The 24,141-nt window shown below is 37.2% G+C and overlaps 1 protein-coding gene across 2 annotated transcripts in view; it reads left to right on the top strand.

The window, feature by feature from the left end:
- FOXJ3 (forkhead box J3) overlaps positions 1 to 24,141 on the top strand; it is a 151,134-nt gene that overhangs the window by 8,667 nt on the left and 118,326 nt on the right. For both annotated transcript variants that reach the window (XM_018042642.1, XM_018042640.1), the window contains exon 2: positions 13,778 to 13,838. In XM_018042642.1, coding sequence (XP_017898131.1) covers positions 13,795 to 13,838 — 44 coding nt within the window. In that variant the 5' untranslated portion in view covers positions 13,778 to 13,794. The remainder of the gene's footprint in view (positions 1 to 13,777; positions 13,839 to 24,141) is intronic.

The raw sequence follows: 24,141 nt of genomic DNA, 5'->3' as shown, positions 1-24,141 counted from the left end.
AATGGATGAGTGGAGGAAGACTGCTAGAACTCCATAATAACAATTTCAAATTCTGTTTGCGTATAGAGAGATAGGATTGGGAGTGGGGTGCAGTGAGATCCTAGATTTTGGCTGGTGTGTATATGGGAACTAAAATGTTTCTGTGGCTTGGCTGTGCAGCTTTGGGAAATTAGAGACATGGCAGTCAAGTATGCTGCAGTCCTGAGCAGGTTGGCTTTTCTGAACGAAGATGGAGCAGACTGTCATGGCAGGAAAACCATATATGTGATTGGGTCTGTAAATTTGTGACGTGCTTTACCTGTCTACCCTGTGTAAGGGGCTGTTGATGGTATTGTCTCATATGTATGTACATAGATAGGAATCACTGTCAGAGTGGCATCTGTGTGCATCAGGGCAGGTCAGGTTTTATGTTTGTTATAGGGCATATGTGTGTTGGAAAGATATCCACCTTAATGTGAATAATACTTTATGAAAAGCTTTTTCTCTGATCTGTTAGATTTTGGAGCCTTACTCAGTCCTGTGATGTAGGTAAGGCAACTAATAGTTCTTTTGACAAATAGAGAAAATGAGACACACGCTGAGACTGACATAGTGTTACTCAGTTATATAGAGCAGAGACAGTGGCCTGGATCCTGCATTCTGTCTCTAGTCTTGTACTCTGCAGTAGAAAGCTGACAAGATTTTTATGAAGAACATACTTGGATTTTTAAGGTAGAAATTCAAGTTTAAGAACATCAAAGGACCTGGGCTACTTGGAGTAGAACTTCTGATGATGTCAGACTGAAGGACAAAAACTGTTGGGAGCAGTGTTTTCCTTTGTTAAATTTGGATCCTTTTCCAGTAGTTGGATATATTTTTACTTCATCTTGCATTCTTTGTGAATTCTGAAGGTAAGTAGGAGATGGAATCAGAAGGGAAACATAAAAGGATTACTAAATAGCAGATTTGGTCTTATTTTTATGAAAGTATACATCTGTAAAATTTAGAGATTGAGAAATTGTACCTGGAACATGATTCTACCCAGGATACTTGGGTTACTGCCATAGTGTGAATCTGTTTTCTCTTGTGCAGTGGGTAGGGAGAGTTACAGTACATAAAGAATTTTTAACTCCATAGAAAAAAAAGACTGGGAAAGAAAGTATTTTTACATTAGGTAGTCTTTATTTTCTCCTTTGAACCTGTTTATATTTTCTAAGTTCTCTACCATGAGCAGATAATCATTTTTATAATCTTCTGTTTTCTAGTTTTTAACTAAAAACAACCTGATTTTTATGGTTCAAATGAGAATTTGAAAAATGTGAAGCATGGCACTTTTGAAGAATAGTTTAAGCACTTAGTGGTATTATAAAAGTATTTTGTTTTTTTGGTCAGTTATATTAATAAATCAGTTTTATAAATTATTTGATTATACTTTTATAGGTCAAGTTGTGGGTGTATTAAATGTTTTGGGTTTTTCTTTGCATTAGAAATTTGTCATTTAGCTCTGCTGATCAATAAATTAATTTTAGTCCCAAGCAACCAAGAACTTGGATTTACATATAAATAAATGATATAAAAATAGCACTTTTATAAAGTGAAAAACTAGATTTAAGAATCTACTCATTAGCTTTCATTTCCTTTGCAGATTTCTAGTAAGAAAAACAAAACTGTTAGTGATACTTTGTAAAGTACTTGTTTTCATCCAGCAACATTGGACTCAGTTTTTCTCATTTGTTTGCTCATTTATTCAGCGTCTAGTATGTCCTGGGTACTGTACTAAAAGCTGGGGACACAAGTAACTGATAGGGTCCCTGCCGGCAAAGATGACCACTTTTGGTTTGGGAGAGACATCAGAGAGATCTCCTAGGCATATGGAGACATCTGTTTTTTTTCCTGTTTTCTAGTTTTTAACTAAAAAGACTGCATGACTAGCTTATTTCTTTGAAGAACTTAATTCTTTTAGTGGTTTGGTTAGATGACTTTAAGAGAAGCTGATGGCTTCATAATTATTTTTTCTTACTGCAAAATACTGAAAATCATTGACCTAAAGAATTTCCTTATCTAAGGAGCTTTGCTTGCAGAGGTGGATGACCTACGTGTTTGTATCTGTTCTGCTTTGGGAGCATAATTAAGAGACCTTGTGTTGATTCTTCCTGAATGGATACAGTGTCTTTTTTTTTTTTTTTTTTTCTGTTATTCTCTCTACTGGTGATCCTTGAACAATAAGGGTTTGAACTACACAGGTCCACTTGTACGTGAATACTTTTCAATAGTGACTGCTGCAGTACTACACGGTCCATGGTTTGAGTTCAGAGATGCAGAGGAACTGCACATATGGAGGGGCAGCTGTAAGTTATATTCAGGTTAAACCTTACATTATTTGGATCAGCTGTACTAATAAATGAAAGGATATTTCATATTTGAGCTTAATTTTAAGAATTTAATGTTGTATCAAAAGTTACCTTTTGTCTAATATAGATATCCATATAGACATACATCTTGAGTTAGTCTTTTATTCAGGCCAGTGAGATATCCCACTAAAATGCTTGATACAGTCATTCACCTACTCTTAGAATACCTGTAGTCACTGTAGCTGTAAGGTAGCTTGTTTGTTACTAGCTCTAATTGGGGCAAAATTTGCTTCTAACTTCATCTCTTTTTTCCTTTTCCTTTTCTGTGCAACATTGGAGACCTAGTTTGCCTTCTTTAACAAGATAACTCTTTACATATTTGAATGTGATTATTCATCCAGCAAATATTTTTTCAGCACCTACACATTCAAGACATAGTTCCGGGCATTGTGAGAGATCCAAAGGTAGTTAAGAGGCATAGTCTCTTCTCGAAGAACTGATGTAGAGAAAGAGTCAGGGTTTTGTTGAAGAGAATGGTTTTGCTTATGACCTGGAAAGCTTCTTGGAAACAATAATGTTTGAAATAAGATAGTGAGAGGGTAGTCTACTGTGAGCACATAATCAGAAATCTAGAGGTGAGGCGGAACAATGCAAGTTAGAGAAGTAGCAAGAAGGCTCAGCCTGGCTATTTCACAAACTGTTCTCAAGGATATTGAAAACGTTCATTATTGTATTCTCAGTGCCTGGAGAAGTGTTGGCGGGTAATAGGGGCTCAGTAAATATTTGTTGAATGAATGGTTACATTTGGGAAATACAGAATTTCTTGAGTCATAAAGCGCTCTAGGATATAGAATACTTTGGTAAGTCCCTTAGAAAAGTATTTGACTCAGACTTTCTTGATTATGGAATGCCTGTTAACAATTTTTAAAACCCTCTGGAAAATATTATACTGGGGTCTCTATGTTAGAGCTGACATGGAAGGCTGGAAAGTGTTCCCCGCACTCCCCCCAAGCTAAAAACACCCATTTTCTTCAGTCATTCTACATTTGGCTTCTAAACTCCTTGCCAGTCTGATATCCCTCCCTGCAAACTTTCTAGCTTGTAAGTGTTCTTAAAATGTGGTACTCAAAACAGAACACAATACTCCAGTTGTGAACTAACCGGTGAAGAGTGAATGGGACTGCTCCCTCCTTGATCTCGATACTGTTCTTCTAATGAACCCTAAGATTGTATTTTCTTTTTAGCAGCTGAGTCACTGTCTTGGCTCATACCCAGTCCTCATATTAATTTACAAGAAGTTCTTTGAGTCAATTCAGAGAGATTTCCTATTAGTAGAGCTAACAAATGAATGCCATCCCCCCCTTTTTTTTTCTGATTGAGTCTAGGCTGTTTTCTCAGAAGTACTAGTCATTCTTAAGCTTCCTGAAATGTGAGGAAAAAAAGAAAAAGAGTTGATTGTACAGTGCTGCTGGAGTAACATTGAAGTCCAGCTGTACTGCTGAGTGCACTCAAAGCTAGATAAAATGTAATGAATCCCTCTATACCTATTACAGATTTAATAATTATTAAGCTGTATGCCATATTTGCCTCAACTGCCTTTTTTCCTTTTTCTCTTTTGCTTGAGTATTTTAAAGAAAACTGTAGACATTGTTTTTTCACCCCTACAAAGCTTAGTATGCATGTCTAAAAAATATAGACATTTTCTTACATAACCATATGCTATCATTGTAGCTAACAAAATTAACTGTATTTCCTATTAGTGTTGTCCGGTGTCAGTTCATAGTAAAAAATATCCTTGATTGTGTCTTTTTACAGTTTTTAATTGAGTCAAGATTCAGACAAGGTCTACACATTACATTTAGTTGTTACTGTTGTCTCTTTTAACCTGAGTTCCCCCCTTTCTTTTTGGCATAATTTTATCCTGTCTACTTCTTTGGATTTTCATGTTTCTGTACCAAGTTGTGTTACTATTACTTTGGAAATAGCTGTAAGAATTTTCCTTCATTTATAGCAATTTAGTAAACATTTTAGACTATTATGTACAAAATATGTGCTCAGCATTATGGCAGGTAGAATGGTTAATTTGACGTGTCCCTGGCCTGCTAGGAGGCCTGCAATCCAGTGGCAGAGACAGGTACATACGGAAACAATAGGAAAGAGATTATTTGCCTTTACATGGAGCATGCCTTGATTATATCACCTCCCATTTATTTTCCTGGTAAGTGCTGCTAGTGGACATTACTTCAGTCATGCCCTGATCAGAAACCCACAGCTGATTTTTGTCTCTTGATTCAATCTAAACTATACTGTTTTGGGCCTGGCAGTCAGTGCTCCACTAATTCTCACCTTTACCTAAAGTGAAACTCCTCAAAGCACAAATACCTTTTTTTTTTTTTAAAGACCAAGTTTATATTGTCATGTAGAATTTTTCATTTCTCAAGCAAGATTATAGACATTTTGAGAGCAAAAGTCTTTGTATAATATTGGAAAGCTTTATAATTACTTTTGAAGAGTTCTGGCACATAACGTTGTGGGCCTGCTCTTACTGCCTACTACCTTCCCAGAGAGAGCTTCTGCCAGTTAAAAGTAAATAATCCAATTCTGGATCTCTTACCCAAAAGCCTCCTTTAAAAAAGCCCATTCAGTCAGTGATCTGAGTCACAGACGGCAGATACATGGTTTGCATGTTGTCACTTCCCAATCATCATGTCCACGGCGAACTACTAATTTCTTGTTTTTTTCAGACATGACCTTCTCTTCTCAGTGTAGCCCTTCAGGCAACTACTACCTATTGAACATAATTGGCAAGTGATAGGAAACCTTTCTGCTATCCCAGTCATAAAGCAGTAGTTCCTGAATTAAGCTGTGCAACCAGAATCACGTGATACTTGTAATTAATAGATTCCCTAGGTTTCACCCTAGACTCTTGAATCAGGATTTCCAGGAATAGGATAGAAACGATTCTTTAAAGTTGGCAGTGGTTTGTTAACTGGCTTTGGGGACCAGATAGGCAATTCTTATTTTGTTAAAAAGCTGTAGCAGTGGAGACTATAGCTTGCCATCTTTCCCAGTTGTAGTACAGTATCTCATTTCCTCTAATAATCATGATGTTCCGACGTGTTCAATTTACGTTTCAGGGGTATGGTGGGTCTCTTGCTTTGAATTATACCAGGCGAAGCACATGAATCAAATGCCTGAGATAAAGATATGGGAGCCAGAGAGGTGGCATCTTAGTTTTCTAAATATAACTGAGCATAAATTTGAAGCCTCAAAACTGTTCAGTCCTCAGAGCTTCTTTATTTAGTGAATACCTTTAGAAGTTTAAAGTGAAAGAGTTCAACATTTTTGGAGTGAACAGGTCTTTAGAATTTTTTTCATATTTTGTGTATATTCTTTAAAGATTTAAACATATAATATGATTTAGCTTCATATACCTTTGTCAGATTTTTTGTGAAAGTAAATCTACAAATTGGGGAAACATTCTTTTTTAGAACACGTGATTTGATTTGGGGACTGGAAATTGTGGTTAAGTTATTGAGCAAGGTAGAGAGACTGAAGTTTCAAGATTATCCAGTGAGTTAATAACAGACCCAGAAATAGAATCCTGTGTTATTTGCTTGGGTTATGATTTGGTTTGAAGAGGGCAGCCTGTGATCTGTTTACATAAATTTAGGGGTTTGGAAGAAGTTATAGTTCTGTGATGTTTAGCCAAGAAGCTCCCCTCCCCACATTTACCACCTGTTTTATTGACACTAATCCTACGCTATAGAGGGTAAAGAGACAGTTCATATTTACACTTCCTACTTCTAAAACAGTCTTGTAAAGCTGAAGCTGATTGTTGGTTTGCCTGCTTTTTTTCATCTTCTGTTATTAGAGAATAACAACACCTTGCCCTAGTGTTGTTGTTTTTTTTTAAAGGGGGAGAGGTGGTATAGCCTAAGTAGTTGTTTTATAGGTAATGTTAGAGTGGTTTCCTGTAGCATTTTTTCAGGGTTTATACAGATGTATACCTAAGTGTATCTTTGTTAAACATGTTTAATTAGAGTGTAGTTTGGAAATGGTGGAGGCCACCAGAAAATGAACTTTCCTAAACCACTAATGGTTGAAGGGGTTATAGATTTCAAAGTAATTGCTATAATAGAGTTGCTTTCTGATGAAGTCATTACTTTTACTCTGCCCTTTTCCATTTTGTGGAATAGAGTGGGGGGGGGGGAGGTTCCTATGGCACTAGTGAGGAAAGAAGCAGGAACTTACAGAACAAGGCAATATTTGTGTGTGAGTATGTGCTTAAACTTGTGGGCAAGTTTAAGAAACTTAGGGAAAAAAACAAAGGATTCCCCCCCCCCCCAGCTTTATTGAGATAAAATTCACATACCATACAATATACCTATTTAAAGTATAAAATTCAATTTTTTCTAAACATTTTCATAGGGTTGTGTATGTTTTCCTCTCCCTCTAAAACAAGCCCCACACTTAATAACAGTAAGTCCACTCTAGCTGCCTCCCTGTGCTTAGTCACTCAGTTGTGTTCAACTCTTTTCGACCCCATGGACTATAGCCCACTAGGCTCGTCTGTCCATGGGGATTCTCTAGGCAAGAATACTGAGTGGCTTGCCATGCCTTCCGCCAGGGGATCTACCTAACCCAGGGATCGAACCTAGGTCTCCCTCATTGCAGGCGGATTCTTTACCATCTGCCTACCAAGGCCACCTGCCTCCCTAGCTCTACGAAACTACTAATCTAACTACTAACCCATAATCTAATTTAATATAAATTTGTCTGATTTGGACATCTGATATAAATGAAATCATGTAATATTATAGTGTAGTTACTGGCTTCGTTCACTTAGTATGTTTTCAAGAGTCCTTTATGTCATAGCATGTACCATTCCTTTTTATTGGCAAACATTATTCTGCTGTATGATTATAACATCTTACTTATCCATTCATCAGTTATTGGGCACTTGGGTTGTTTCCACTATTTTGCTGTTATTTAATGCTGCTATGAACATTTGTGTATAGACTTTTCTGTGGTGGTATGTTTTCATTTCATGGGTATATTCCTGTAGAATGGCTGTGTCATATGGTTACTCTATGTTTAACTTTTTGACAAACTGCCAAACTTTTCCAGAGTGGCTACACTGTTTTACATTTCCACTACCAGTGTATGAGAGCTTCAATTTCTTCAAATCTTTGCAACTTTTGTTATTGTCTGGTTTTTTTTTTTTGATTATAGCCATCCGAGCTGAAGTAATATCTGATACTTTAGTATCTGATTACCTAGATGAAGTAGTAGTGTGATTCTGATATGCATTTCCCTAATAACTAATGATTTTGAACATCTTTTCGTCTTATCGAACATTTTAATATCTTTTTTGAAGAAATGGGTATTCAAGTCTCTGCCCATTTTTTCTTTTTTTGCAGTCAAATGCTCTACCCCTTTGCTCTATCTCCAGATCTTTGGGCATTTTTAACTTGAGTTGTTTTTGTTGAGTTGCAGGGATCCTTTATGTATTCTGGATACCCAACTTGTTCTTCTAACTGTGAATTTGTCTTAAATTATTCACTTCAGAGGCAGAGAGAATTAGTGGATACAAAGACTACATTAAAAAAAATTTGGTGAATTTTCAGTTATATCTTAATTGTACTTCTTTTGGGTTTATTCTCTTTCCAATCTATAGGAACATGGTTTATTCATTCATATGAACAAATATGACCGCAGACTAGGATTTGGGGATATAACGGAGACTGAAACAGAAACTTAAATCTGCGTTCTAGTGGGACAGAAGTGAAGTGAAGTGTGAAGTCACTCAGTCGTGTCCGACTCTTTGCGACCCCCATAGACTATAGCCTACCAGGTTCCTCCGTCCATGGGATTTTCCAGGCAACAGAAGCAGACAGTAAAACAAAAGTCATTATCAAGTCGTATCAGATGACAAGAGCTATGAAGAATAAAACAGGTTAATGGGGATATAGTGTTATGGATGAGCTTTCTAATATGTTATTCACCTTTCTTGATGTGTTAATCCATTCCTCTCTGCTCTGTTTGACCTTATTGCACTTTATTTTCATTTTATGTAGTTTGTAGCTAAATTTTTATTTCACTCTTTCCTGATTCTTAACACCCTTCCAGTCTAATTTTTGTTCCCTCTAGTCTGCAAACCCCACCCTCTATAGTATTAAATGATCTTCCGTTAAAAGCCTGTTTTGTGTTTTCAGTTTATGTCCATTTTAATCTGTGTGTAACGCTTGCCTTTTTCCCCATTAAATCACTTGGTGCTATCTCCAGTACAGTTTTCTCAAGGGTGTTTTTGAAAACTTGTTCCTCTTCTCTAAATCTGAGTTCTCCAAATTTAAGTTTTGGCCTTTCTTCTCCCTCTAACATTACCATGGTGAATTGATCATTCTCACATGATTTTGCTTTCTGAGAGCATGTGACTCTGAGTTCTCGCTTTTTAGCTATAGCTGCATCACTGCCTTTAGGTTCAGTGAGTGGAACTGTGATGAACAGCTGATTGCTACTCACTCAGCAGGATTCTTTCCCTTTACTCCTTCCTCTGGCAGATTTTTCCTGTTTAGGATGATTAACACACAGGTTATTTCCATGACTGCTTTAATGATTACCTGTGAGTAATGGTATAGCAATTCACAATGTTCAGTCAAGGAACCTGACTCAGCAGGGTTGTTCCTTCATGAATGCTAGTAAATTTTTATTTTCAAGTCTTATGAAAGATAGAGCTGAATTCAGAAGTTTACTTTTTTTAAGGAATGCTCTCGACTTTCAGTGCTCTAGAATTTATTTTCAACAGACTTTAAATTCTTTTATATGTCATGGTGGTGGCTTCATTAAAGCTCCTGTTACAGTAACTTGATGCATGAATTTTCCCTTTTAACAATATACCCAAAATTACAGTTGGGATTGCAATCAAGGTCTTGGCTCAAGATCATGAATGTTACAAGTTCTTTATAAATAAAAATACTTCCATTTCACCTCCTCCTCTCAAATAATGTATTTTATAGACCTGTTAGTTTGTTAAACATCTGCTTCCTAGATGTGAATAGTTTGTAACTCGGTTTAATGTACACTTTATGACTGCTTGTATTAAAAGAAATTCTATATTCTTCTGTTAGTGATGGCGTGTAATACAGTAGTTTCTATTGGAGCATGTGCATCAGTGCATGACTGATTTTTACTCCCTGTACTCTGGTTATGTCATGCTACACAAAGTTTCTTGTTTGTTGATTTTCAAAGGATTTGCAGAAAATGCTAGTTGGTGCTGTTGGCACCAACTTAAACTGTATAAATTTTGGATGAATTAATTAATTGAATGAATTAATATAATTGTTCAACATATTTGAATTCATAAATGTGAGTTTGTGATTTGGAGGAGACTGATTTCACTGTGAATCTTAGCCTTCTGTGAGCATTCCATGTTTCGGGACATTTGCCTGGATAGGGAGAAGAATATTGGTGTATTTGTTCTTTCAGCTAACCTGACTGCTGTTCAGGACACCATGTAGGAGCAATAATCTTAAGTTAAGAGTGAAGAAAACTGAAACTAAGGCATCAAGGCTGCAGTAGATTAGAAAGATAAAGTGTCAAATTTGGTAATCTTATACTAAAGGATTTTATTCACAAGTTTGTGCAACCCTCACCTCTCTAATTGCAGAGCATTTTTATCAACCCTGAAAGAAACCATTTAGCAGTCACTGTCTGTTTGCATCCCTCCTCCCATCCCCCTATCTACTGGCTAATCTCTTTTCTGTCTAAGATTTGCCTGTTCTGGACATTTCATATTAATGGAGTCTTGCAGTATGTGGTCTTTTGTATCTGACTTCTTTTTTAATGCTAAGATGCTCAAGGTTCATTGATGTTGTGTCATGTAACACTGTATCATTCCTTTTTATGGCCGAATAATATTCCATAGTATATGGATACTGTGCAGATACGTCACGTTTGTGTATGTGTTCATCGGTTGATGGACATTTGGTTTCTTAACACTTTTTGACTTTATAAATAATACTGCTATGAACATTTGTGTGAAGGTTTTTGTGTGAACGTATGTTTTAAGTTATCTTGGTGGAGAGTGTATATTATATGAGTACATTATATGAGTGTATATTATGTATTCCCAAGAGCATTTTATATATATTCATGTATGTATATATTTGTGTGTATATATAATTTATATATGTAAAAATAGATATCTCTTTAAGGGTAGAATTGCTGGGTCATATGGTAATGTTTATAAGAATTAACCTTTGTTTTTGATAAAGCTGATAATGTAGAATGTGGTTTAGGTTTAAGAGCCAAATGTGCTGGCTAACTTTCCACGCTCTCTTGTCCCTACCCACCCAATATAGACAGCTTACCTGATGTCTAGATTAACTGTTGGAGTCAATAGGGCAGTCATACTCAGATAACTACCTTGCAGAATCCTGGATGTAGAGTCCTGGAGTTAGCTCTACCCACTTGGTGAGGAATGGCCTGAGAGCCCAGGGGTGTTTAGAAGTCATTCCTCGTAGAAATCAAGAGTTGAAGTGTTCAGCTCTAACAAGGAAAAAGAAAGGTGTTAGTTTAATAAAATAAAAACAATAGGGAAAAGTCTCATAACTTCCGTATCTGAAGTCTGAGTTTTTCAGTCTGCCACCTGATGTTTCAGCTGTATCTTACTCTTGAGTGGCTTGTTTCCTACTGGTTTTGTGAATTTTGATTGTGAATTTATTTATCTTGGGACCTTATCCTTGAGAATTCTTCCAAGCCTAGATCGAAGGCAGATTGCCAGAGAGGATTTGCATTTGCATCTGTCAAGGTTGGGGGGCAGATAACACCATTCTAGGACCACTCTAAAATTCTGAGTATGAAGCTGTTTAAACCATAATCTAGGTGAGGGTCAGCTTCTGGTTGTATCTGAGAAGACACTGTTGAACTGCTCTTGTAGCCCCCAGTCCCTCACCAACACTCAATGCCAAGGTTAAGAAATTTTCTTTGAGATTCTCTTGGATAACATCTGGACTTTGCCTGTTGTACCTTGAGCCCTAACAAGCTTTGGAATTGCAAGCTGAAATTCAGGGTTTGGCGCAATGCTCTGAAGATGAATGAAAGCTGGTTTCAGTACTCTGCATACTTCTCTAGTTTCCCTCTTTCACTTAGTTTTTAGTCTTGATCATACTTTATTTTCTTTCAAGTTATTGATTAATATATAAAGGTTTAAAATTATCCAGTGTTTGTTATTTTCATTGGGCATGTTGATCAAGCTATCTATTCTGTTGTTCTGGCGGAAGCAGAACATGTCTTGACAATTACTGATAGATGCAGGGAGTGCAGTCAGCCTCTAAAATAAAAGTTATAAACTTGGGATAACCACCAGTGTTTTGTTTGGCCCACATAGTGTTTAGAAAATAAAAATCGGGAGATTTCAAATAAAATCTTGGATATTTTGCTTTTCTTGAAAAATTAGATATTCTTATATTTTGGGGGCTCCAAAATCACTGCAGATGGTGATTGCAGCCATGAAATTAAAAGATGCTTACTCCTTTGGAAGGAAAGTTATGACCAACGTAGACAGCATATTAAAAAGCAGAGACATTACTTTGTCCACAAAGGTCCGTCTAGTCAAGGCTGTGGTTTTTCCAGTCATGTATGGATGTGAGAGTTGGGCTGTAAAGAAGGCTGAGTGCCGAAGAATTGATGCTTTTGAACTGTGGTGTTGGAGAAGACTCTTGAGAGTCCCTTGGACTGCAAAGAGATCCAACCAGTCCATCCTAAAGCAGATCAGTCCTGAGTGTTTGTTGGAAGGACTGATGTTGAAGCTGAAACTCCAGTATTTTGGCCACCTAATGAGAAGAACTGACTCATTGGAAAAGACCCTGATGCTGGGAAAGATTGAGGGCAGGAGGAGAAGGGGATGACAGAGGATGAGATAGTTGGATGGTATCACCGACTCAATGGACATGGGTTTGGGTGGACTCCCGGAGTTGGTGATAAACAGGGAGGCCAGGCATGCTGCGATTCATGGGGTCCACAAAGAGTCGTACACGACGGAGCGACTGAATCGAACAGTATCGAGCTTACAATCCTGCTCAGCAGCAGTTGGCTAGAACTAGAAAAGGAGTCGATCCTTTTAGAGTGAACCTGTTTTCTTTAGTTGCAAACAGTTGTATGCATATTATACCCTCCCATTGCAGCTTCTCTCATTCATATTACTAGTAGACACTGAATGATCCTTGCGCTGGATAGTAGTGCTAATAGATAGTTTCACATTTGTTCAATGATTTAATTCTAATAACAAACCTGCAGTTTATCTCTTGATAAAGTTTTAGGTGATACTATCCCCAAGCTATAGATGGAAAAAATGGAGGTTCTCTGCTGCTGCTAAGTCACTTCAGTCATGTCCGACTCTGTGCGACCCCAAAGACGGCAGCCCACCAGGCTCCCCCGTCCCTGGGATTCTCCAGGCAAGAACGCTGGAGTGGGTTGCCATTTCCTTCTCCAGTGCATGAAAGTGAAAAGTGAAAGTGAAGTCGCTCAGTCGTGTCCGACTCTTAGCAACTCCATGGACCGCAGCCCACCAGGCTCCTCCGTCCATGGGATTTTCCGTGCAAGAGTACTGGAGTGGGGTGCCATTGCCTTCTCCGGGAGGTTCTCTGAGGATATGTAATTCTTCAGGGTTTCATAGTGTCATAGCTAGAATTTGAACAAAGCTTTTTCTGTTCAATGTTATTCTTAACTTTTTAATTAAGCAGTTGAATTATTCTTCAAATCAAGTCTTAGTGAGGTCCATTCTGTGATACCAACAAAGATATCACTGCTTTGATTGAAGGGTCGATGAAGTGGGAGATGGGAACCTGTGAGGATGGGAACCTGCATGCTCAGCTCTTTGGTAGCCTTTAGGCACCTCTCTGGGCTCCTTCAGTTCAGTTCAGTTGCTCAGTCGTGTCCCACTCTTTGCAACCCCGTGAATCGCAACACACCAGGCCTCCCTGTCCATTACCATCTCCCGGAGTTCACTCAAACCTCATGTCCATCGAGTCGGTGATGCCATCCAGCCATCTCATCCTCTGTCGTCCCCTTCTCCTCCTGCCCCCAATCCTTCCCAGCATCAGGGTCTTTTCCAATGAGTCAACTCTTCTCGTGAGATGGCCAAAGTATTGGAGTTTCAGCTTTAGCATTAGTCCTTCCAGTGAACACCCAGTACTGATCTCCTTAGACTCTACTAAACCATTTGGACTCTTTATCTGTAACTAAGCTTAATTTGTTAAATTTTGTGAGTTTTTAGCTTCCTTCGGTGTTACAGTTATAATGTGCCTGTTTTTTCTGTGCTTCTTGGTATGTCAGTCTTCCTTAATGTAGTTCATCATATTGCTCAACAGCATTTTTAATTTATTTTGATTTATAGTTTAATTTATTTTGGAGCATCTGATAACTAACTCTTCTTTACTTTCCAGATTCTCTTTGTGGCCAGATGGGTTTGTATGGACAGGCTTGTCCATCTGTAACTTCATTAAGGTGAGTGCTGTTTTCTTTTTTTATTGGCACATGTAACATTTAAAAAGTTATGCTGGTCAAGTCATATTAGAATCAGTTTCATTGTAAGGCTCACAGTAAAACACTGTGGTTTGTTTTGGGAAGTAGTGCTGTTTTGTGAGATAGGGAGATACTTTTGCTTACAGAGAAAGACTAGTAGTAATGGAAATTCCTTTCTAAAGGATGATATAAACAGGATACCTAAATTATCCTCATTTACAATAAATAAGTAAAATGTAAAAGAGTAAGAACTAAGTTGTATTCAACCCAGTGGTTTTATATTTTTTTGAAGTTGCTAAATACTTTCTTCAAATTAAATCTTAAGTGAAATCCTGTGAATAAAATAGATAAATGCTGGGCTTAGACTTCCATGTTCTACCCCCATAGTTGCCCTTGAGGGATTACTGTAGTTCTCAGAGCACAGTCTGAAAACATAACATAAATCTAACCTGTTAATTAAAATTTTTCAGACTGGAATGTGAATTGTTGATGGCAGCACCTACCAGTTGCATGTGGTGTTGCAGCTAGCTACCATGTGTTGTTGCTACCATTTATTTGTTCAGCATATTGATCACCTAATATAGTGTCAGGAGCTGTCTGAATGCTGAGGCTGAGTAGTGAACATAATGGATTAAAAATCCTGTAATCTTTGGATTTATATTTTGGTGAAGGCATAATTAATAAAATAAGAAGTGTTAGATACTGATAGTGATAAGAGCTAAATGAAAAATAGAGAAAGGGATTAGGAAATTCAGAGATAATGTGTTATTTTAGATAGGGTAGCCAGGGAAAGCTTTACCGAAAAAGTGACATTTGAACGAAGGCTTGAAAGAGTGATGGAACAAACCTTTCGTTGGATAGTAGAGGATGAACATTCCGGGCATAGGGCAGGAGACTTGCTTTGTATGTTGGAGGAACAGTGAGGCCATTATAGCTGGAACAGAGCAAGTGATAGAGAGTTGGAATTAACCAGCTTTGGAGGGGAGAAGAGAGAAGAGGGATACAAAATTGTTAAGAGTCGTTAATGTGGAGTCATGGAATCTTCGGGCTTGAAAAGAAATTTTGGTGGTTTAGAATGCCACAAAAGAAAAATAAAGTTGCCTTTTTTGTTTTCATATGCTTGAATGTTTATCAGACTAAGGCTGATATCCTTTTTCCTCAGTGGGAAAGCTTTACCCTATGCTGTTTTGGCATTTCCCTAAGAATACATCTTCCAGCTTATAATGGAAATAGGTGGAGTGATGCTTTTCTACCTTGTTGGAGTCCATATGCCCCCACACCCCCACAACAGATACCTGTATAGTTTTGAAAAGAACTTAAAAAAAAAAAAGGACTGTTATCTTTAATCTCCAAAGCTGCTGTAGAACTGATTTCACTTAAGAGTGATTTCTGCTTAATATGTTGGGGAGAATCATTTTACCCTTTTTTGAATATTTAAAACTTTAGGTATGACCAAATCAGGTTATTTTTGTAGACTTTGATCTTCCACTGATCATAGATTTCCTTAAAGATACTTGTTATGTGGGTTATGTTAATCATGTATTAAAGTCATTCACTGAGATTTTATATCCCTCTATTTGAATAGTTCTATCTAGGTGAAGCTTATATATGACATTGGATTAGGAATAATAGATACCTAACTTCTTTTGCTTGAAAGAATTATATTATTGGAAGTGATGATGAAAGAGAAAAGATACCATGAATTATATTATAACTTGCTCACTGTGTTATAATGCTTGTGTGTAATACTCTATAATCAAATTTTTATGGATATAGCTATAAATTTAGCAATTAGTAAACTGAGAAGTTCTGTGACATTTGAGTTGAGATACTTAGGATTCTTCTATCCTAATCTTTCATTTTTTGTAATATTTTGTATGGTCCAGTCCATCTGTGAGGCAGAGAATTCACATTCTCAGATATATGGGTAGACCATTGTTTGTCATTGATTCTTCTAACTGAAAGCCAGCTTTGGTTTGATATAAGGAGGAGAAGAAAAGAATGACCATTTTTTTGGTGATGGGAAGAGAAACTGAATTACTTAAAACCGCAATAAATTTTTGTCTGCTTTTGCATAGTCTTTTCCAAGCCAGAAATGGCCTCCAACTACACTATCCCAATAGAAGTAGAGTAAGAAGTCTTAAACTCAAACCCAGTGCAAACACTGCTTGATTGCCATAACTCTTTTTGTATATACTACCTTTATGTCTTGTATATACCTTCGTATGCTACCTGTCTATCTAGAAAGTGACTAACTTCAAGATAGGAAAGCATGTGAGTTGTTGGAGAAGAACCACCATATGGCTGGGAATGAGAAAATGGGTAAGCAGGTGGTGGGGAGGGTTGTAGGCTTAGATGAGAGTGGGAGTGGATTACTTGTGTGAAGTAAAGATAGGGGGGTGGAATGAAGTCATGTGACAACTAAAAAATTTGTTAGGTAGGAGAAGGTGCTTAGTAAGTGAATTAAAACTCTTCCTCTGCCCTTTAAGGTAAACAAGTTAAATATTGTTTTCTATAGATGATATTTGATCCCTGTTGAATTTGAGCATGTTAGAATTATTTTTTAAAATTATGCTAACTGTATTTTTATGATTAAAAAGTAATCATAAATCAATTATTGTAGAAAATTTGGAAAAACAGAGATAGTCATTGTTGATAATGTCTTATCATGTAATTTTATTCCAGTAGATATTGTGTGTTTAAAGGTGCCCCAAATTTTCTCTAAAAGAATGGTTGCAAAAGATTTTGTGTTATGATAGCTAAATACACTCAATTTTAGTCAGATTGCTCTTAACTAACATTTTGTTCTTTACTTGATAGTGTAGGTAAATTGCAGTTTCACAAAAGTTACTATAATAACATCATATACTTTACAGTATAACAAGATTGTTTTCTTTTTATCAGGATTCTGTCAGGAGGCAGAAACCACACCAGTTGTAAAACAGAGACTTTAATAGAGTCACTGAGTAGATTTGAAGTTGTTAACTAGATAATAGAATGGATAAAAATAAAACTACTTAAATTATCATGGAGATAGATACTTCCAGAAGCAGCTATGAGCCCTAAGAGCTTGGGCACCAAAGGGGAAACCTAGAGACTTCGAGGAAGGGTCCTGTGGAAACAATTCAGATCTCCAAGGCGAAGGTACTACATGCTGATGCTTGTGTTGAGTTCAGGCTAGAAATCCCATAGGTTTGAAACCCAGAAATTTGGGGAAAGGGTGCTGGCTGGTGCTGGGGTCTTTGAGTAGGGTATGATTAAACTAGTTTCATGAGTGTTAGAAAAACTGAAAACTTTATTACTGCTATGGGGAAGACTTTCTGTTGTAGGGGTGAAGAAACCTTTGCTGGGGTAGTGCTCCTATGAAGCCCAAAGAAGAGATGGGAAAGCACAGGATCTCTTTTTCTTCTCCAGGCTTGCAGTCCATCTTTAGTGTTCCCTCTTGGCAGACCCTTAGAGGAGATCAGCTGGCAAAGCAGAAATGTGGTTTGCAGGCAGAGTCCCACTTCCAGCATCGTTAAGGCAGGTGGGAAGAAGCAATGAGGGTTTGAAACTGAGGGGCAGTAACTTAATAACTTGTTTCAGCAAACTACTAAGAAATACAGTGTTAAAAAATGTTTTCTCAGCTCTGTTCTGCAGCCATTGTTTATGTGATTTTAGTAAGGTGTTTGCATGTTGCTAAAAAAGTGCTAATTTTATAAATCATGTGATATATATGAGTCACAGGTATTCCTTGCAGTCTGAATCTACTGCATTCATACCCTAAGTTTGAATAGTAGGAGTCTGGATAGTGAATACTGAGTCATATGCATTATTTAAGTCCTGAGTTCTGAATAGCAAGAGTGAGAGTTCAGGTAATGATGGATATAGTTTCTGTCAGACAATAGAATCTTAAAAATTTAGCAGAATCTGTTTGCTTACTGAGTTTATAATAAGAGGCTTTGAATCCTGAGATGAATCTCCTTTTTATTTCCAGGTACAGACTCAGTAATAGCAAAAGCTTACTGAAAAAGCAAAAGTTTCCCTTGAACATTTGTTTTATGTAGATAGGTAAACACATATATGTATATAACATACTACTTTTACATATCATAACATTAGATTTTTTATAATTTGGTTTGATTAAAGCAAAATTTGATATTTCTTTGGACTTGTTAAAGCATATCTGAATTGCCTAGCGTTTATGAGGATTGATTTTTTGGTTCACATGTGCATTCAGCCTAGGCACTAGGTTATCAGTAATACTTTCAAGCATCAGTCATTTTTGACCTTCTGCCTGAGATTTTTCCTTTCATTATCTCTTCTGTTTTTATGGTTCATACTTAAACCTTTTCCTTTTTGTTATGCTTCTCCTTTGAAGATGCCTTTTATTATTGATCCAGGCTGTTTGTTTATGATGTGAGGGAATCAACAGGGATTCTTAGCACTAGAAAAAGCTTGTGTGTTAGTGAATGAATTTCCTGGCCATCCGTCTTCTCATTGCCCTCCATTTGATATTGATAACTGTGCTGTTTAGACATACCAGAGAGGGGTAGATTTGTTTTAAGGCTTCTTGCTGCCTGGTTTCTAGTCTCAGACTTGGTATTGTTAAGGCAGCTCTGGTATATAGTTGTAGAATTGGGTAGGTACAGGTTCTGATCTCTGCCACATATTATTCATAAGATCTTGGATAAGTTACTTCACTTTTCCTAGGTTTTTTTTTGTAATAGAATTGTTAATGTTTACCTCACTGGCCTGTTTGGGTTCATGGGATACATACATAAAGCATCTGGCATAATTTTTCCTCTCTTGTGTTTTCCAGTAGTAGAAAGGGCTTCCCAGGTGGCTCAGTGGTAAAGAATCCCCCTACCAACGTAGGAGACGTAGATTTGAGCCCTGGGACAGGAAGATCCCCTGGAGAAGGAAATGGCAACCCACTCCAGTATTCTTGTCTGGAGAATTCCATGGACAGAGGAGCCTGGCAGGCTATAGTCAATGGAGTCGCAAAGAGTGGACACGACTGAGTGACTGAGCACGCATTCAAACCCTCAATAGTAGAAAGCAAAAGGGATCATTATTTTTAGAACAAAAGAGGACATATTTGTATCCTTTGCTGTCAGCTCAAGAACATGGGATAGAAGAGAATTTCTTTCCTCCTTCTATTTACCCTTTTCCCTAAATTCTTATTTTTAAATTTTCTTAAAATTAAAAAAAATTTTTTTATGAAGGATGGTTGATTTTCAATGTTGTTGTTTCTAGTATATAGCAAAATGATTCAGTAATGCATACATATGTAGGTATATTTTTTCTCAGATATTTTTCCCACTATAGTTGATTACAAAACATATTGAATGTAGTTCCCTTTGCTACAGTAGGACCTTGTTGTCTATTTTATATGTAGTAGTGTGTATCTGTTATTCTCAAGCTGCTAATTTATCCTCCCCTATACCTTTTCCCCTCTGGTAACCATAAGGTTTGTTTTCTATGTCTATGAGTCTGTTTCTATTTTGTTAAGTAAATTTTATATGTTTTTTATTAATTGTACATATAAATGATATATATTTGCCTTCCTGTCAGCTTAATTCAGTTAGTTTGGTACTCTCTAATCTGATAATTTACCAGTAGTGTTCAGGTTTGCAACTGACCTCAGGCTAAGGATGTTGCTGACATTTAATATTAGATTTTTATCATATTTATAATTAATATAGTTTCATGTTTTTATATCAGTTCCACACAGTGGCAGGAATAACTTGCATTATCATAGTCCATTATATTTATCAAACTTTTTGTAATTGAAATCTATTAATTTGAATGCTTAATTCTGACATGTTCCAATTAAATGAAGAGTAGTAATGAGAAGCCATGTTAATTTTGACCATTACAGAAACTTCTGTAAAATCCGTTTTGAACTTTCTGGCTGATCTTCTAAAGCTTGCATCTCATGTGGTAGTCAGTAGGGTGATGTGGCTGTTTAAATTAATTAATTAAATATCAGTTCCTCAGTCATACTAGCCACATTTTAAGTGCTTAATAGCCACATGGCCACTGACTGTCATATTGGCTAACACACAAACATTTCCATTGTTGTAGAAAGTTCTGTTGGATAGTGCTGGTCTAGAGTATCCTAAATGTAATTTAATCTTTGGTCTAAGCTGACTTCTAGGGCTTCCTTTTCTGAGCATCAGGTATTGAAGAGTACCATTGAGTATTCATTGACTTAAGGCTGTATAAAAATTATTATGGGACTAAATATTGACTTTGATAAGGGTGGTGTCATCTGCATATCTGAGGTTATTAATATTTCTCCTGGCAATCTTAATTCCAGCTTGTGCTTCCTCCAGCCCAGCGTTTCTCATGATGTGTACTCTGAATGTAAGTTAAATAAGCAGGGTGACAATATACAGCCTTAATGTACTCCTTTTCCTATTTTGAACTGGTCTGTTGTTCCATGTCTGATTCTAACTGTTGCTTCCTGACCTGCATATAGGTTTCTCAAGAGGTAGGTCAGGTGGTCTGGTATTCCCATCTCTTTCAGAATTTCCCACAGTTTGTTGTGATCCACACAGTCAAAGGCTTTGGTATAGCCAGTAAAACAGAAATAGATGTTTTTCTGGAACTCTCTTGCTTTTTCCATGATCCAGCGGATGTTGGCAATGTGATCTCTGGTTCCTCTGCCTTTTCTAAATCCAGCTTGAACATCTGGAATTTCACAGTTCACGTATTACTGCAGCCTGGCTTGGTGAATTTTGAGCATTACTTTACTAGCGTGTGAGATGAGTGCAGTTGTGCGGTAGTTTGAGCATTCTTTGGCATTGCCTTTCTTTGGGATTGGAAGGAAAACTGACATTTTCCAGTCCTGTGGCCACTGCTGAGTTTTCCAAATTTGCTGGCATATTGAGTGCAGCACTTCCACAGCATCATCTTTCAGGATTTGAAATAGCTCCACTGGAATTCCATCACCTCCACTAGCTTTGTTCATAGTGATGCTTTCTAAGGCCCACTTGACTTCACATTCCAGGCTGTCTGGCTCTAGGTGAGTGATCACACCATTGTGATTATCTTGGTCGTGAAGATCTTTTTGTATAGTTCTTCTGTGTATTCTTGCCACGTCTTCTGAATATCTTCTGCTTCTTTTAGGTCCATACCATTTCTGTCCTGTATCGAGCCCATCTTTGCATGAAATGTTCCCTTGGTATCTCTAATTTTCTTCATGAAAGTGAAAGAGAAGAGTGAAAAATGTTGGCTTAAAGCTCAACATTCAGAAAACTAATATATGGCAACTGGTCCCATCACTTCATGGCAAATAGATGGGGAAACAGTGGAAACAGTGTCAGACTTTAGTTTTTTGGGCTCCAAAATCACTGCAGATGGTGACTGCAGCCATGAAATTAAAAGATGCTTTACTCCTTGGAAGGAAAGTTATGACCAGCCTAGATAGCATATTAAAAAGCAGAGACATTCCTTTGCCAACAAAGGTCCATCTAGTCAAGGCTATGGTTTTTACAATGGTCATGTATGGATGTGAGAGTTGGACTGTGAAGAAAGCTGAGCAGCAAAGAATTGATGGTTTTAAACTGTGGTGTTGGAGAAGACTCTTGGGAGTCCCTTGGACTGCAGGGAGATCCAGCCAGTCCATTCTAAAGCAGATCAGTCCTGGGTGTTCATGGGAAGGACTAATGCTAAAGCTGAAACTCCCAATACTTTGACCACGTCATACGAAGAGTTGGCTCATTGGGAAAGACTCTGATGCTAGGAAGGATTGGGGCAGGAGGAGAAGGGGGCGACAGAGGATGAGATGGCTGGATGGCATCACCAACTCGATGGACGTGAGTTTGAGTGAACTCCGGGAGTTGGTGATGGACAGGGAGGCCTGGCGTGCTGTGATTCATGGGATCGCAAAGAGTCGGACACGACTGATTGAACTGAAATATTGACTTTGATAGCTTACTTTGTGGTATTCTTACTAATATAGTCAACCAGGCATTTAAGCATTTTAAAATACATTAATTAAACTTCCCCTCACAACTCTTTGAGGTTGGTCTGATTATTATCTTCATTTCACAGATGAGGAAAGTGAGCAAAAAACAACTCAAAACATACAGTGATAAAGGGACAGAGCTGGGTTTCATTCACAGGTCTTGCTCCAGGGCCAGTGCTCTTACTCACTAAATTCTACCTCCTGGCTCTCAGTATTTATCATAATTTGAGGCTTTCTCTTAAATGAGAAATGCTAAAAAATATTCTGCTTAATTGAAGATACTGTTAAAGAGTAAGTGCAAAGGGAAAATGCCAATGCAGGACACAAGGAAAAATGATAGAAAAATAGTGATTTAATTTTGAAACACATTATCTAAAATTGAAGAAACCTTTCTTGAAAGGCAGCAGTTTTTTAAAAGGTGGGTGGAGAAATTTAAATTGTCATGAATTCATATACATGGAGGGAAATAATATCAGAGGTAATAGAGACTACAAAGCATCACTGAATATACTTGCACAATAAAGCAGTTGTTAAATTTAAAATCTGTGCCTGCCAACAGTGCACACAATATAAAATAATAGTACTGAGCAATAAAAAAATTTTATGGTTTGATTCCGTAAAACATATTTTAGTCAAGTTTTGCTTAGTTACAAGTAAAGGAAGCCAGCACCGGATATATATCCAAAAGTAAAGGAATTTATTTGGTGAATACTGCAGTATTTCATGGAATCCAGAGATAGCTGGATCTCATAATAGAACTTACATTCTTAGGAACCTAGGCAGTGTATTTTCTTCTCTCTTGCTTTTCCCTGAGTGTAACTTATTTCTTCATTTTTTACAAACCAACTTTTCTTTGCTTTTCTGGCACATGGCTATCCCATACCTCACAAGTACATAGCTTGTTCATTCAGGAGACCAGCCCAAACTGTTTCAGTCCTGATACTGAATTTCCTGAAGAAGAAAATTCAGGCAAGCAATTTGGGTCAGGTACAAATCCTTTAATCTGTTGTTGTGGTAGTGACTTATAGGGCCCTGGAAATGGAGCCAACGCTGAGAAAGGGCTTGGTGAGCTAGGCAGAACTCGACAAAAAGTTTGTGATACAAAGCAGCGCTGAACATGTATTCAGTGTTGGGTGATAAGAGTTAGGATTTCAAGAGAGGATATTTATAGTGTTTAGAGCTTTTCCTTACTGTTAACATTGGTAGTGAATGAAAAACTTGATTCCCATCTTCATATCTTCATATCAGAACAGAGTATCCTTAGGATTATGTATTTGAAATTGGACTCCTGCTTCAGTTTTGTTCGGTTTGACGTATATATGTGTATGTATATTTTGTGTATGTGTATATATACAGACACACATACATATATATTTTTTGCTCAGGGTGCAGGATCCTAGTCCCCTGAAGGAATTGAACCCCTGTCCCCTGCAGTGGAAGCCTGGAGTCTTAACCACTGGACTGCTCGGGAAGTCCCGAGTTTGACATGTATATTGAATACTTACTATGTGCTTATTTGTATTCAAGATTCTCATAAAAGCAACAAAAGCAGGGAAAAAAGGTTAGTCTGCCCATAGTAGGGCTTACTTGAGAACCTGAGGGATAGGTGCTATGGACAGGTCTCTGTGGAAGGTTATATCGCCAAATAGGGATTTTAAGCAGAGGAACCCATTTCTTCGTAGTATGTTAACATTCTTCCTTCCCACCTCCCGCATAGCTTAAAGTGGGGGAGAGCTTAAAGTGATTAGCTGTGTAAAAAAGCACAATCCATGCAGGTTATGGAAAGATGAGACTATTTGAGTAAATGGAGACTGAGATAAATATAGTGCTTCTTAATATATTACAGGTAGGTCTGTAGAAAATTGAAAACAAGAAGAAGAAAAAAAAACCAAGAAGAAAAGCCCGTGTAATGTAATGAGAGGAATGCTGGTTTGGAAGCCATATAAAATGGGGATAATCATTCATATTTCCTTGCCACACAAATCAGTTATGTTTGTTTTTGATACCAAGAAGAAACCTAAAAGGATATAAATTCATGAAGGAAGATTATTAACTGCCTTTCAGATTGATTTCAGACATGTTACTGGGTATGGAGTAGTATCTCATTATGATTTTCCTGATGACTGATGATGTTGAACATTTTTTAATGTACTTAATGACTACTTGTATGCCTTTGTTTTTAAAACTGTATAGCTTGTCTTCAAATTGCATTGTAAGAGTTCTTTATATATTATGGATGCAAATTATTTTGTTAAAAAGTAAAATTTTGATAGCATCCAGTTTACCAATTTTTTCTTTCATAGTGTTTTATTTTTATGTCTTAGCTGA

Source organism: Capra hircus, chromosome 3 (assembly GCF_001704415.2).
Source record: "Capra hircus breed San Clemente chromosome 3, ASM170441v1, whole genome shotgun sequence".
Taxonomy (NCBI): Eukaryota; Metazoa; Chordata; class Mammalia; order Artiodactyla; family Bovidae; genus Capra; species Capra hircus.
This window is presented reverse-complemented; position numbering and strand designations above follow the sequence as displayed.